General features: G+C 48.0%; 7 protein-coding genes across 8 annotated transcripts; all 7 read left to right on the plus strand.

Annotated features, from left to right (window-relative positions):
- Window positions 1–128: 128 nt before the first annotated feature.
- On the plus strand, window positions 129–735 carry E1B28_009319 (uncharacterized protein; the record flags this gene model as incomplete). The annotated part of the gene is made up of 2 exons (XM_043154203.1): window positions 129–383; window positions 454–735. 2 exons carry the CDS (start codon window positions 129–131, stop codon window positions 733–735), a joined length of 537 nt encoding a protein of 178 aa, XP_043009493.1.
- A 15-nt stretch (window positions 736–750) lies between these two features.
- On the plus strand, window positions 751–1,185 carry E1B28_009320 (uncharacterized protein; the record flags this gene model as incomplete). The annotated part of the gene is made up of 1 exon (XM_043154204.1): window positions 751–1,185. The coding sequence occupies one exon, from the start codon at window positions 751–753 to the stop codon at window positions 1,183–1,185; it is 435 nt and encodes a 144-aa protein (XP_043009494.1).
- Window positions 1,186–1,445: 260 nt separating this feature from the next.
- On the plus strand, window positions 1,446–2,407 carry E1B28_009321 (uncharacterized protein; the record flags this gene model as incomplete). The annotated part of the gene is made up of 3 exons (XM_043154205.1): window positions 1,446–1,464; window positions 1,525–1,664; window positions 1,721–2,407. 3 exons carry the CDS (start codon window positions 1,446–1,448, stop codon window positions 2,405–2,407), a joined length of 846 nt encoding a protein of 281 aa, XP_043009495.1.
- A 373-nt stretch (window positions 2,408–2,780) lies between these two features.
- On the plus strand, window positions 2,781–4,522 carry E1B28_009322 (uncharacterized protein; the record flags this gene model as incomplete). Its single annotated transcript, XM_043154206.1, has 7 exons — window positions 2,781–2,968; window positions 3,079–3,214; window positions 3,285–3,671; window positions 3,730–3,856; window positions 3,921–4,044; window positions 4,102–4,125; window positions 4,504–4,522. 7 exons carry the CDS (start codon window positions 2,781–2,783, stop codon window positions 4,520–4,522), a joined length of 1,005 nt encoding a protein of 334 aa, XP_043009496.1.
- Window positions 4,523–4,610: 88 nt separating this feature from the next.
- Window positions 4,611–4,976, plus strand: E1B28_009323 (uncharacterized protein; the record flags this gene model as incomplete). Its single annotated transcript, XM_043154207.1, has 2 exons — window positions 4,611–4,673; window positions 4,731–4,976. 2 exons carry the CDS (start codon window positions 4,611–4,613, stop codon window positions 4,974–4,976), a joined length of 309 nt encoding a protein of 102 aa, XP_043009497.1.
- A 113-nt stretch (window positions 4,977–5,089) lies between these two features.
- On the plus strand, window positions 5,090–6,297 carry E1B28_009324 (uncharacterized protein; the record flags this gene model as incomplete). Its single annotated transcript, XM_043154208.1, has 2 exons — window positions 5,090–5,383; window positions 5,458–6,297. 2 exons carry the CDS (start codon window positions 5,090–5,092, stop codon window positions 6,295–6,297), a joined length of 1,134 nt encoding a protein of 377 aa, XP_043009498.1.
- A 2,415-nt stretch (window positions 6,298–8,712) lies between these two features.
- Window positions 8,713–11,491, plus strand: E1B28_009325 (uncharacterized protein). 2 transcript variants are annotated; one of them, XM_043154209.1, is made up of 5 exons: window positions 8,713–8,895; window positions 8,977–10,537; window positions 10,599–10,737; window positions 10,793–11,260; window positions 11,310–11,491. In XM_043154209.1, the coding sequence occupies exons 1-5, from the start codon at window positions 8,769–8,771 to the stop codon at window positions 11,436–11,438; spliced, it is 2,424 nt and encodes an 807-aa protein (XP_043009499.1). In that variant the 5' UTR covers window positions 8,713–8,768; the 3' UTR covers window positions 11,439–11,491. The 2 variants fall into 2 exon arrangements, with proteins under 2 accessions (XP_043009499.1, XP_043009500.1); XM_043154210.1 differs by having other exon boundaries at window positions 10,787–11,260; window positions 11,310–11,471.
- Window positions 11,492–11,514: the final 23 nt, after the last annotated feature.

Consider the following 11,514-nt stretch of genomic DNA (forward strand, 5'->3'; position numbering starts at 1 on the left):
AGATATAGGAAATATCCGAGAGCACCGGCCTGGCACCGGTGCCCAAACCGCAGCACGTGACGTCAGATACTCCCACTTTCAGCTAATTTGCACGATGGTCTCGAAAATAGGGGAACCCTGGAGCAGCAATGTCTCCTGCCGACACCCCGCCAGAATTTCGAGGATTTGATACCTTCACCACCATGGAGCTCAAAAGAGATCGTCGTATGGCCGAAGTGGGTGCAAAGATGGGAACCAAATATGTCGGACCTATCGCACCGCAAGCCTTCCTTGATAAATATCTTCCCTCTACCCAGGCAATAGTCGAGCTCAATGAGGAGTCGAAGGAGGCGTTGTCGAAGGTGGGCAGAGTGAAACACCAGGTCGCGATGTATCCTCTCATGGTATGTTCCACAATCCCTACTTGAGTACAGGTGTCGGCGGCTGATGGGGATATGTCTCAACCTCGCGCAGATCAATGCGCTGGAAGGTTTACGTTCGAACTCCCTTGAATTTGTCGACACGCACGCTCATCCGTACAACTTTGTATGGGGTCATCAGCCGGACCTCATCAAACCAGACATCACCGCTTACAGTAAACCGTCCAAGCGCAGGCGACTGAACGATATTACACTTGCAGAAGTGTTTATGGAGTTCAAACTCGATGAAAAATCAGATGGGTTCCATGATGATTCGGCTGTGCCAATGGGAGGAGGTGAAAGGCCGTCTTTCGAAAAAGAAACCGATACCGCTTGAGATATACGAGACCAAATGGCCACTTACGCCGGTGCTATCTTGTGGTCTCAATTCCGAACCCATCTTTTCTCTATCCAGGTCACACGAACTCGGGCACGTTTGATTCGTTGGGACAGAGAGGGAGCCGTCGTCACTTCCTCATTCACTTTCGCAGAAGAGCCGTACCTGGTTGAGTTTGTGAAACGGTATGGTGATGCTGTACCGGAGGACCGTGGCCATGGCCGGTGCGTGGAGGAAGTGGAGGATGCTGCTGTTGTGAACAAGGTCCGCGAAGCACTTCAAGGCCATCTCAACTTAACGGGCAGGGTGTACCAGTTCACCTTCCCCAACGAGCGGGATCGCAACTCGCCAGCTATCTATTATGGAATTGCGGTCCCCTCAAAGGGTACTGCATGTCCTACCGGTAGATCTACTCGAGGATTTATCGTCGTCGATGTCAAGGCTATCTAAAAGAGACCTGGCGTGTCCTGAAACGGGATATCCAGAAGGAAGGAGTTGTTTATGAGCAGCTGGAAAAGAAGGGGGTTAAGAAGATTCCGGGTGTTTTTGCGTGTTGAGACGCTGTTGGGAAGTGGCGGAAAACGGACACCAGCTCCCATTCGACGAAAGACCAAGCAGGACAGAGACCTTATCAACACTACTTTATCGTTCTCGACACGATTGGTCGTAGCCTGACAGATTTCAAAACACTCGGCGAGCTTCTCAACGCTATGAAGGACGCTTTACAGGGTGAGTTGCAGTTCTAGTTCAACATCACGCCTTCCCGGAATGGAGTCTCTTCAATTACAGCCCACTTTGAAGCCTGTAGCAAGGCCAAAATCCCACACCGCGACATCAGCGTCGGAAACATTCTTATCACCGAGGAAGGAGGAATCCTCATTGATTGGGATTTCAGTAAACCTCTAGACATGATTACCCATGAACGCTCAGTGAGCAGAATAGTGCCTTTGTTATCATTTCCGTTGTTGTTGACTGTTGTCTGTAGGCAACGTGGCAATTCATGTCAGCGAAACTCCTCTTAAACGAAAATCCCCCTGTTCCCCACCTTATCGCGGATGACTGCGAGGCTTTCTACCACGTCCTGTGCTGGATGTTCTGGAAATACTGTCGTCATACACTTACTGACTGCGAGGTGTCAGAGAAGCTTGCTGCGATCTACGACTGGTCTTGGCAAGGTGATCAGAATGTTGTTACCGGAGGAACACAGAAGATGCTTGTACTCCGGGCCCAAGAAATGGAGCGAAGAAAATGGGCTTTAGGAGACCAAACACCCATCGTCAACTTGATTCTTCAGCTGGAGGATGCCCTCAGTGTCCGTTATGTCTCCCCTCCCAATGTTCCCGAAGAACTCCTTTATCGAGATCTAGCAAGTCGCTATCCAGCTGATGCTCCTGTGTTGAAATGTCAAAAAGCGTGGAAGTTTGAGACATATGTCCCAAAGCTCGAGAGTTCCGAATGGTTTTGGGAGCAGTTCCGTGTTGCTACACTGGACCCAACGAAACTGCAAGATCCTCCTGTCCTCCGCAAGGTCACTAACCGTGACGACAGCCGAACTGCAAATCTCAAGACGAAGACGCTCATTATTCCTGAGCAGGACAAGGATAAAGAGCTTCCTGCGCCGAAGAAGCAGAGGCTAGCTCCACGCCCGAAGAGCGGCTTAAGGCGTAAATAGTCGGACACTTTCCAACACGGTCATTAACGGGTTGCTCCCTTAGCCAGAGTTTTAACGACCTTGTGCAATGTCGTTCGCTATATGTACTTGTGTAGTCAACTCGCGGCAAATAAGAAGAGTCGTCAAAAGTTCTAGAACAGGAAAGAGGAAAGAAAATTCTGGAAATCTATAGAACGCGTAAATAGCATGTAAACAATCGCACGGCGCGTTGGCGCCCGTCTTGGTCCATTTTCCTCCTCACCTCGCTCTCAGGATAATTAGTAGTGAGCTCTATCCGTGCGTACACCGCTCCATATGCATTCGGTCATGAAATGGAAACGATAATCAACGAAAAAATCTCTTAGGTTTAGATCGCTGAAGCGAAATCAGTACTATGGCCCTTCCACCTTCGACCGCAAACTGGCATTGGAAAAACAAAAACGTCACAAAATGGGGGAAAGATTGGTTCGAGCAAGAGTTGCTGGCCGTTCGCGTAAAGGGAGAAAAAGAAGGAGAAGAATTGTTTATTTCTGATGTTAAAGAAGTAGATGGTGACATTGAGCTCGGTCAGAGGAAGAGCAAGTAAGTTTTCTGCCTTGTTTTTTATTCTCTTTTGTTCTTTGTTTCCTTTGATATAGAGCTCTTTTTCTATCCCTGAATGGATGGTGCGCGATACTCATTGTTTTTCAAAGGTTGATTACAATCTACGACTGCAAAATCAGTCTGGCATTCGAAGGGACCGCTTCCGATGGGACATCTGTTCAGGGAACGATTCAAATTCCTGAAGTCTCTCATGAAATTACAGTCGACAAGACGTCAGACTACTCTGTACGTTGTGCCTACACCAAGTGCTTTTCACGTTTCATTTGAAAACTGAAATCGAAAAACGAATCCACAGTACTACTGGTCTCCTTCTGCCTCCTCCCCTACAGTGGACGCTCTCATTGCTCAAATGCGCAAGTCGTTCCCTCCGATCCTAGAAGAAATATTTGCCAGATTCCCAGCTGCGATGATCGATACTCATGGAAAAGATCTTACCGTGAGCGCAGATCCAAGTCGGGCGGGTACCCCTGCACCTGGAGCGTCGTCCTCTTCGGCTTCCGGAACAGCAGCAGCACCCACTACTGCTTCCGCCACAACATCAGCTAAAGTAGAGAAGAAGGCAGGAAAGGTGAACACGTCGACTGTAGAAGTAGAAGCTACGCTGGTAGCCACTGCGGATGATTTGTTTAGCCTCTTGACGGATGAGAAGCGGATTCCGATGTGGACTAGAGCTCCTGCCCAGGTAACTCTAACACTCGATTCTAGTTTCTATCGTTGCTGATACGTTTTTTTCGTTGTAGTCTGCCGCCAAAGCTGATACGGACTATTCGCTTTTCGGTGGAGGTGTTAAAGGAAAGTATATATCATTGGAACCTCCGAAAAAGGTTGTCCAGACTTGGAGTCTGTCGAGTCCTACGTGGCCCGAAGGTCGGTTTGTATTTGAGCATGATGGGCTGGGTCGAACTGAATATACGATTGTATCGTTCGATAGGACACGCCGCCACATTGACGACGACTCTTGACCAGTCTTCTGAATCGACCAAGGTTACATGGGTTCTGCAAGGTATTCCAAAAGGTCAGGAAGATGAAATCAAAAATAATTTGGAGGGCTACTAGTGCGTACAATTTCACCCCTCAGTCCGTCTGATACGTTCGTACTAATATCTACTCAGTATCCATGGTTTGAAATCCATCGGGTACGTTCAGCTATTCCCGTCACCCCCGAGTCCTGTTCGCTTCACCTCTCGTCGAGAGATGAAAAAGAAACCCACCACCCATTCTTCTACTTCTTCGACGTCGACGTATTATGCTGTCGGAGTGATCGCTGTCTTGGTGGTAGTGGCTGCATTCTCGATACCGTATTTTGGTGGTGCGCCATCGAAACGGTGACAAAGATCGGCCGTCTCTAGAGACGATCCTTTTTTCGTTCTTTTTATTTCTGCGGGTAACATTATTGAGCTATCGCTGACTTTTTACTCTCTCTTCTTTTTGCATCCTTTTGTCGCCCTCATCCCCCTCCGCTACGCAATATGATACACATTTGGATTTTTCATGCCGTGTCCTACTTTGTACAGACTGGGAAGTATTCTTTGAATCATTTAAAGAAGAAATCGGATGCTGTAGGCTATTACTAGGCAGTTGATAAAATCATGATGGGAAATGATGTACTTTTTTATTTTAGATGAAGTGCGATTCGGATTGTTGGTCGACGTCCCTTCAAATCAATGTGTTTCCTCATGTTCGAGTGAGTTCGTTGCATCCTTTACAACGTTGAAAGTTGAAACTAGGCTGCCACTGACAGATGCCAAGAGGTTTGAAATTTGAAAGGCGGGAGCCAAATGGGAAAAAAAAAGACGCCCAGCTTTTGCTGAATCTCTTCTTCGCACACCCACGCTGCTTACCTTTCCTTGAAATGAGATATCGACTGGACATAAAACCGCTGAAAGTATTGACAGATACAGGTTACTATGTAACGCCTCAATCACATCTAATCACCGTTTCCTTTGTCCTTCAAATCGAACTGTCCAACCTTGGTTTTGGACGGTAATAGGTAAAACTTGTTAGCACAGGTGGGTGATAGATTGGATCAACATTCAAGGGATAAAAAGGAAGCTTACATCTCCTCTCCTCAGCACAAAAAACCACGCCGCCCCAGGAGAAATGGGTTACTATATGGCCGTCAACTTCATCCTCGCTTCTCTCTTCCTCTCTACGGTGTATGTTCGCGCGGATTCCATGTCCAATGGAACCGATCCAAAATTCTGGGCTGCTTTGCAACCTTCAATCGGCTCAAACGATGTCATATCTGCATCTGACCTTTTCGTACAACCAATTTTGAACAAAAGATTCACCCCGTTCGCAGGTCTTGGGCAAGGCTTGCAGAATATCACTGTCAGGCAATCCGGGTGTCCAGTCCCGTGCGGGGGAGGATGCTGTCAATCTGCCGAAACATGCGTAAGTTCAGATCTCTCTTATGCATCACGGTGATGATGGAAGATGTTGATGAAAACTTGATTATCGTGTAACAGTGCTCGGACAACGGTTGCTGTAACGCGGGAGAAAAATGCTCCGCCGGTACCAGTGGTGAAATTGGCTGCTGCCCGTCGACCTACCTGCAATGTGCCACTGGTGGTTGTTGTCCACCTGGTGCACAATGTTGTACCGACAGCGGAGGCGGATGTTGTCCAGCTGGTTGGCACTGTTGTGGAAACCAGCAATGCTGTCCAGGGGACGCAGGTGGAGATGGTGGAGGAAGTGGGCCAGGTTCGGTCTCGTGTGGAAACGACAAAACATGTCCTTCCGGGCAAAGCTGTTGTGGAGACGGGTGTTCTGAACAAGGGTCACAGTGCTGCCAGGACCATCAGTGTTCTAATGGCGCTCAGTGTTGTGGCTCTGGGTGTTTCGACTCGGGTTCCGAGCAATGTTGTGATGGAAAGGGGACGTGTCCCAACGATTCTACGTGTTGTGGGGACGTTTGTTGTACTTCCGGTCAGACTTGTCAGAATGGAAGTTGTCAGGGGAGTGCGCCTCCTCCGCCGCCACCACCACCACCACCAACTACTGATACTAGCACGAGCACGAGCACGAGCGCGACTACCTCTACTTCAATTTCGTTTGGTGCACCTCCTTCAACCGCTACCCCTAACCTTCCCCCTCCTCCTAATACCGGTCGCCCGACTTCCACGCCCGCTCTTGGCGGTGGAACTGGAATCGGTGGAACAGGAACCTCGCTATCGCTAGGTCCTGACTCTGAAACCACATCAGCGCAGGCTGATGCAACTAGCCCCCCAAATACAGGAGTTTCTATGTTCCAACCTCACTTTGTTCACTTACTTTTCGTTTCTTCTATGGTTCTGTTCTTACTCTAAGCTATCCGAAAGTTTCTGTTTCTTCATGTAAATATGTTTTTTTTGTTGCGTTCATTCATCGGGGTTCGTATAGATCAGGACATGACCGCTACATGACTGTACTGTATAGCTTACTATCAAACGGTAGTTACTAGATATGCGGTGAAATATTTACTATAAGGTCCCAGTTACATATATCGAGTTACATTATCAACTCCAACTTTGCCTTAAATCCTACACTAGCCAGTGAAACCCCCCTCTCACAGGAGTGCTTTTGGGGCTTGAGCTTGAGTACTGGATCCCCGGAAGCAAATCAGTGTTCACCGCGGTAGAACCCCACTTAGAGAGGAGATAATCTCATTGGCATTCCTTAGCGGATCATGTATAAATATATCCAAGCCTAAGGTAAAAAAATAACGGAGGGACGTAGTTCTCGTCGCGCTTGTACCCATACCCATTCCAATCGTCTCCTTTCTCTCTCCTTACTTCGACAACGTTCACAAACGTTCTCTTCTCATTCCCACCGGACTGTCCGTTGATTACCACGTCACGCTCCTTTCCTCTGAATCTCCTGCATCAACCGGTTGACGAATCAAGCTCTTGGATGGCAAGTCTTCTCTTCTGAGTCGTTAACATATCCCGATTGATATATCTGCCTGCTTAGATTCGTTGGGACACTTAACGCTCTTGAGAACAATGATTCGAACACACCAGTCCGGCATAGAGAACCATTTCCCAGCTTTCACCTGCGTGCCGCTCTCAGCTTTAGACCAATTTTTGTTGACCAATGACCATCGTCGACATATATCGTGGGCTATCGTTCTCGCTGATGCACATGGGCTGGGTAGGACTCGGGTATCAACCGTTAAACGTTACGTTCAAGTAAAACACGGGTGAAGGAAAGTTGGCAAAGGACGCGTCACGTTATTACTTCTAGCTTTTCCCAATCCACCTAGCCTGGCTAGCCGATCTGTACTGAGCAAAGAAGATATTCGTGCTTTGCTATCAGTGTACAGCCTGGTAGTAGGGGCGGGGGGGTAGCTTCGTGATCCCCCAAATTCAAACTCCGCGCGCGCTTCACGTATTACTTGTCAAGATGTTGGAAAGACACCGTAGCCATCCTCATTTTACCAGTTTCGACAGTCTTTTTTCCCAACGGAAATCCAAACTCTAACACTCCAACCAACTTCATCGTCAGCTTTCATTTTCACTGCATGAATCCTCAACGTCAACCCAATGTGCGTTTGTTGCGATATCGTCCAGACGCTCGTTACGCGCTCGTCGGACTTTGAATTTGGGAGATCACGAAGCTACCCCCCGCCCCTACTCCCAGACTACAATCCACCACAATCGATTTCGAGCCAGCATATAAGTTGGGCCTCAGAATGACTCTTAGTCTAGCCCTTCTACTACATCTAGGAACAGCTATGACACGTCAGCTTTTGAATGTCTCTTCCTGTCTTCATGCAGTCCCCAACCACACTCGAGGTCCGAGGATACAGCCTTGACTGGGGGGAACTCACGAGTCGATCTCCAGTGATGGAGAGGTAACTGAAATCTGGTGAGCTTACGAAAAGCATCAAAATTAACTATATCCAACCCTCCTAATAGGTACGACCCAAATTGGAGAAAATGGCAAGGGCACCGAAGGCTGAACGAACGAACCTCTATCTCTCATCTGACCCTGAGCGCGTTAATGTGCCTTTCAATGACTACCATAAGCCCTACTCGTCTCAATTCTGGTTGCTTGCCGTTTAGGCCTCAACGGTCGTCGTACATGTACATTTTGCTTCAAGCGGGTGTGGTGTCATTCGGCAATTCTTTCCTGGGAACCTTAATGGTGTTGTTATCCACTGCCTATGAAATAGCTTTCACCCCTCTATCGTGAATGTCTCCCAGGGCCGATAAAGGAAATTGGAATCTGGCATACTGGTGATATCGAGTGGATGGATGGACTTTGTAAAGTGTTTCCGTTTCCCGATATCCGGTGAGGCGACACAGGTCCTTTAGATATGCAGCGTTTCTAACCCCTGCATTACTAGCACGAGAAACCAGGAATCCAAAGCGATCGGACGATAGGCCGTACTGTAGAAGGCTACTTGCGTTATTACAATCAAATACATCCACGTTACCAACGCCTTCCTGCCCGCATTCAACCCCATCGCTAACGTGGCCTTTTCCATTCTTTTACAACCATCATGACCTCGAGAGATTGGGAGATATTTCGTTGCTGTCAGAAGGGTGGCATTTCGATTGTGCAGTGCGCGGGTTCATAAGGTGCTTTGCTTTGTAAAATTTGTACTTTCAAAGCTTGTTCTTGTGCTACGATTTAACACAGCTTTATGTATGTTCTCGGATGGTGAAACGTTCGGCGCTTCACTCGTATGGCTTCGTGGCCAACGTTATTTGGGGGATTCGCACAGCCTCGTTGAATAGCTCGTGGAAGAATTTGTGATACTCTTTCTCCCTCTTTCGTCCCTTCACATGGAGGTATGAGCTTCAAGGGAAACACAAACTTTCAATTAAACCACAGTGTCGTCAACGATAGTCCGGGAAACGACAATACTATTTCGACGCACGTTGGGGACTTCAACTACCATCAACATTTCTCTGGAATTGGTGCGTCGACCCTACGTTCACAATACGTTCACCCATCGGGATGATAATGACCAATATTCGAATCGCGTTCTCTTTTGACAGAGTCAGGCCTTTCAAAATTGTCGAGCTGGGTCGCTTTCAGCGCTCTTCATGATGCAGAAGCTCGTTACCCCCAGCCCAACGTTTTACCTGCTACTCGGGAAGAGATCATCCAGATACTAAGTACTTGGTGCGAGGATGACTCGAAGAGCAGCAGAGTGTATTGGGTCAATGGTGCTGCTGGAGTAGGGAAGTCTGCGATTGCACAAGCACTTTGCGAAAAGTACACCCAAACCGGAAAACTAGCAGCCGTATTCTTTTTTTCGAGGAACGATTCCAGTCGGGATAACCTTGATCCATTTGTCGCTACCATTGCCCATCAGCTTGCGACTTGCAAAGCCCTTAAACCCCTCATCGCACCCCTCATTGACCGCGCCATCCGCTCAACGCCTGGGATCCTGCATAAAAATCTGGAGGATCAGTTCAAAATGTTAATACAAGAACCGTGTGCTCAGGTAGACCCAAAGTATTGGGCTCAACTTCCACGGCTTGTCGTTATCGATTGCGTCGACGAATGCATCGATGTGGAGTCTCAGAAGAGACTGCTCCAGATGATTCAAAACGCGACACCCACTCTTCCTCTCAACTTTCTCGTACTCAGCAGACCGGAACCACATATCTCTGACACATTCTCTCTCGGATCTTTCACTCCAAGTCCTTCCCGCTTAGCCTTGGGTGATTTCGCCGAGTCGGTTCGGGCTGATATCAAACGATATCTTTGCCATGAATTTGCTCGCATCCGGAAGGAGCATCGGCGCACCCTAAATAGCTCACTGCAGGCTTCATGGCCTGGTGACCCCGTGATTGACCAGTTGGTATCCAAAGCCACTGGACAGTTCATCTATGCAACCACTGTAACGAAGTATATTGACACGGGAAAACTGCCCGTAACACCCATGCAGCGGTTGGATGTTATACTTCATGCGAAAAGAGTGGCGAATTCTTCATCTCCCTACCCCGACCTGGACCTGCTATATTTTCAGATCTTACAATACTGTGTCAATGAATGCAGGAAGCTTCAGGGCATTTTGCGGTTGATAGTGAGTCCTTTTGATAGGCGAGGCAACTTGCAGTCGCCCTTTCGGTTAGATAACTCGCCTCCAGCTTTGCAAAGCTTATGGGCTCTCGAACAACTTCTGGAATTGAGCCAAGGCGAAGCCGCAGCCCTCTTGTCTGGCTTACATTCGATCCTCGCCATTCCTTCGTCCAAAACAGAAAAGATAGTTGTTTTGCATGCGTCCTTTTCCGAGTTTCTCCTCGATGCACAACGTGCAGGTGTGTACCACGTGGGGACAAGGCTTTCACCCCAGGAGTGGATCCAGTTACTCGTTCCATCCCAAATTCAAACGCTTTCCCGTTATTGTGTCGAATCCAATCGTTGGTCTGTGCAAAGCCCCCGAATTCTTGGCCAACCAATTGATGGAGTTGACGATGGCGATCTTGGTTCACTCAATGTTTGGCAGTGTCTATTCAATGACTGGACAGCTATCGCTATCAACGATCGGATCGCAGCCGCTCTCAATGCATTTGACCCACATCTGTACCTCGCTGCAATACTTCACTGGTATGTACCCACCATACCATCAGGTGGCGAGAGCTAGGCTGAATGTGCTACACACAAACAGTAATTACGAGTTTCTACCAGCAGAAATGAATTTCATGGTGTCGCAATTCTCACTTCAGAACTTGTGCTGGCGACACTATACAACAGCAGTGCATATCCAAATAAGCATGTTCTACAGTGTTTATCGAAAGTTATTGAAGGTATATTCCTTGATTATTTATGAGGGTGGCGGATGACTGATGATGCCAGTTTTAGGTATCCGATAAATCCTGTTGCCTCCAGGATTTCTTCACCAGGTGCAAGTCTTTCTTCCGCGGTTTCTACGTGTCATTCCCTAGTCAAGGCTGGAACACGAGGGGCGCTCCGGACGAGGCTGTAAAATATATCCTCTTCGCATGCCAGTTTTCCATCTCCCGCCTCAACTGCGACTTTCCCACTATAAGAGCTCTCTCGTTCGTACCACATTTTAAGCCAATTCTCCGCTACTCTGATCCCAAGTGGATGATCCGAGTCCTGCCTTCTAACAATGATGTCGAAATTCCAGCCAGATGGGAGGTCAAATACATTGAAGCAACCGAAGGGCGGCTTCTTCGCAAGCTTCTTAAACTCCTTCATGGCAATCACTACGATTTCTCGGATATTGACTCCAGGATTACGAAAGCTTTAGGGTCGACTGAAACTGAAGACTGGACCTATAAAGTAGCCCGGTTAGATTGGAGAAAGGTGATTTATGCAGCCATCTATTATCCCGATTCGTCTAATATCTTGTTAGACATGGAAAACATATTTGCTTGGAAAGCTGGCTCGGCCAATACAGTGGAAGGGGGTGGTAAGTAAGGTAGTCCTCTCAGACGATGAATCTGACCCAGAATGCCAATCGGTACATTCGTCGCCTGTATAATCGCGTTATGCATAATGACATAGAAACCTGTCATACACTCATCCGGACGCAAGGTTCCAATCGTGTGCGTTTCATG

Source organism: Marasmius oreades, chromosome 5, assembly GCF_018924745.1.
Source record: "Marasmius oreades isolate 03SP1 chromosome 5, whole genome shotgun sequence".
Taxonomy (NCBI): Eukaryota; Fungi; Basidiomycota; class Agaricomycetes; order Agaricales; family Marasmiaceae; genus Marasmius; species Marasmius oreades.

Coding starts and splice junctions, on each gene's coding strand:
- E1B28_009325 (XM_043154209.1), top strand. CDS start 8,769: ATGAGCTTCAAGGGAAACACAAACTTTCAATTAAACCACAGTGTCGTC. Junction 8,896..8,976: donor TCAACATTTCTCTGGAATTG/GTGCGTCGACCC, acceptor CTCTTTTGACAG/AGTCAGGCCTTTCAAAATTG. Junction 10,738..10,792: donor TTTATCGAAAGTTATTGAAG/GTATATTCCTTG, acceptor TGCCAGTTTTAG/GTATCCGATAAATCCTGTTG.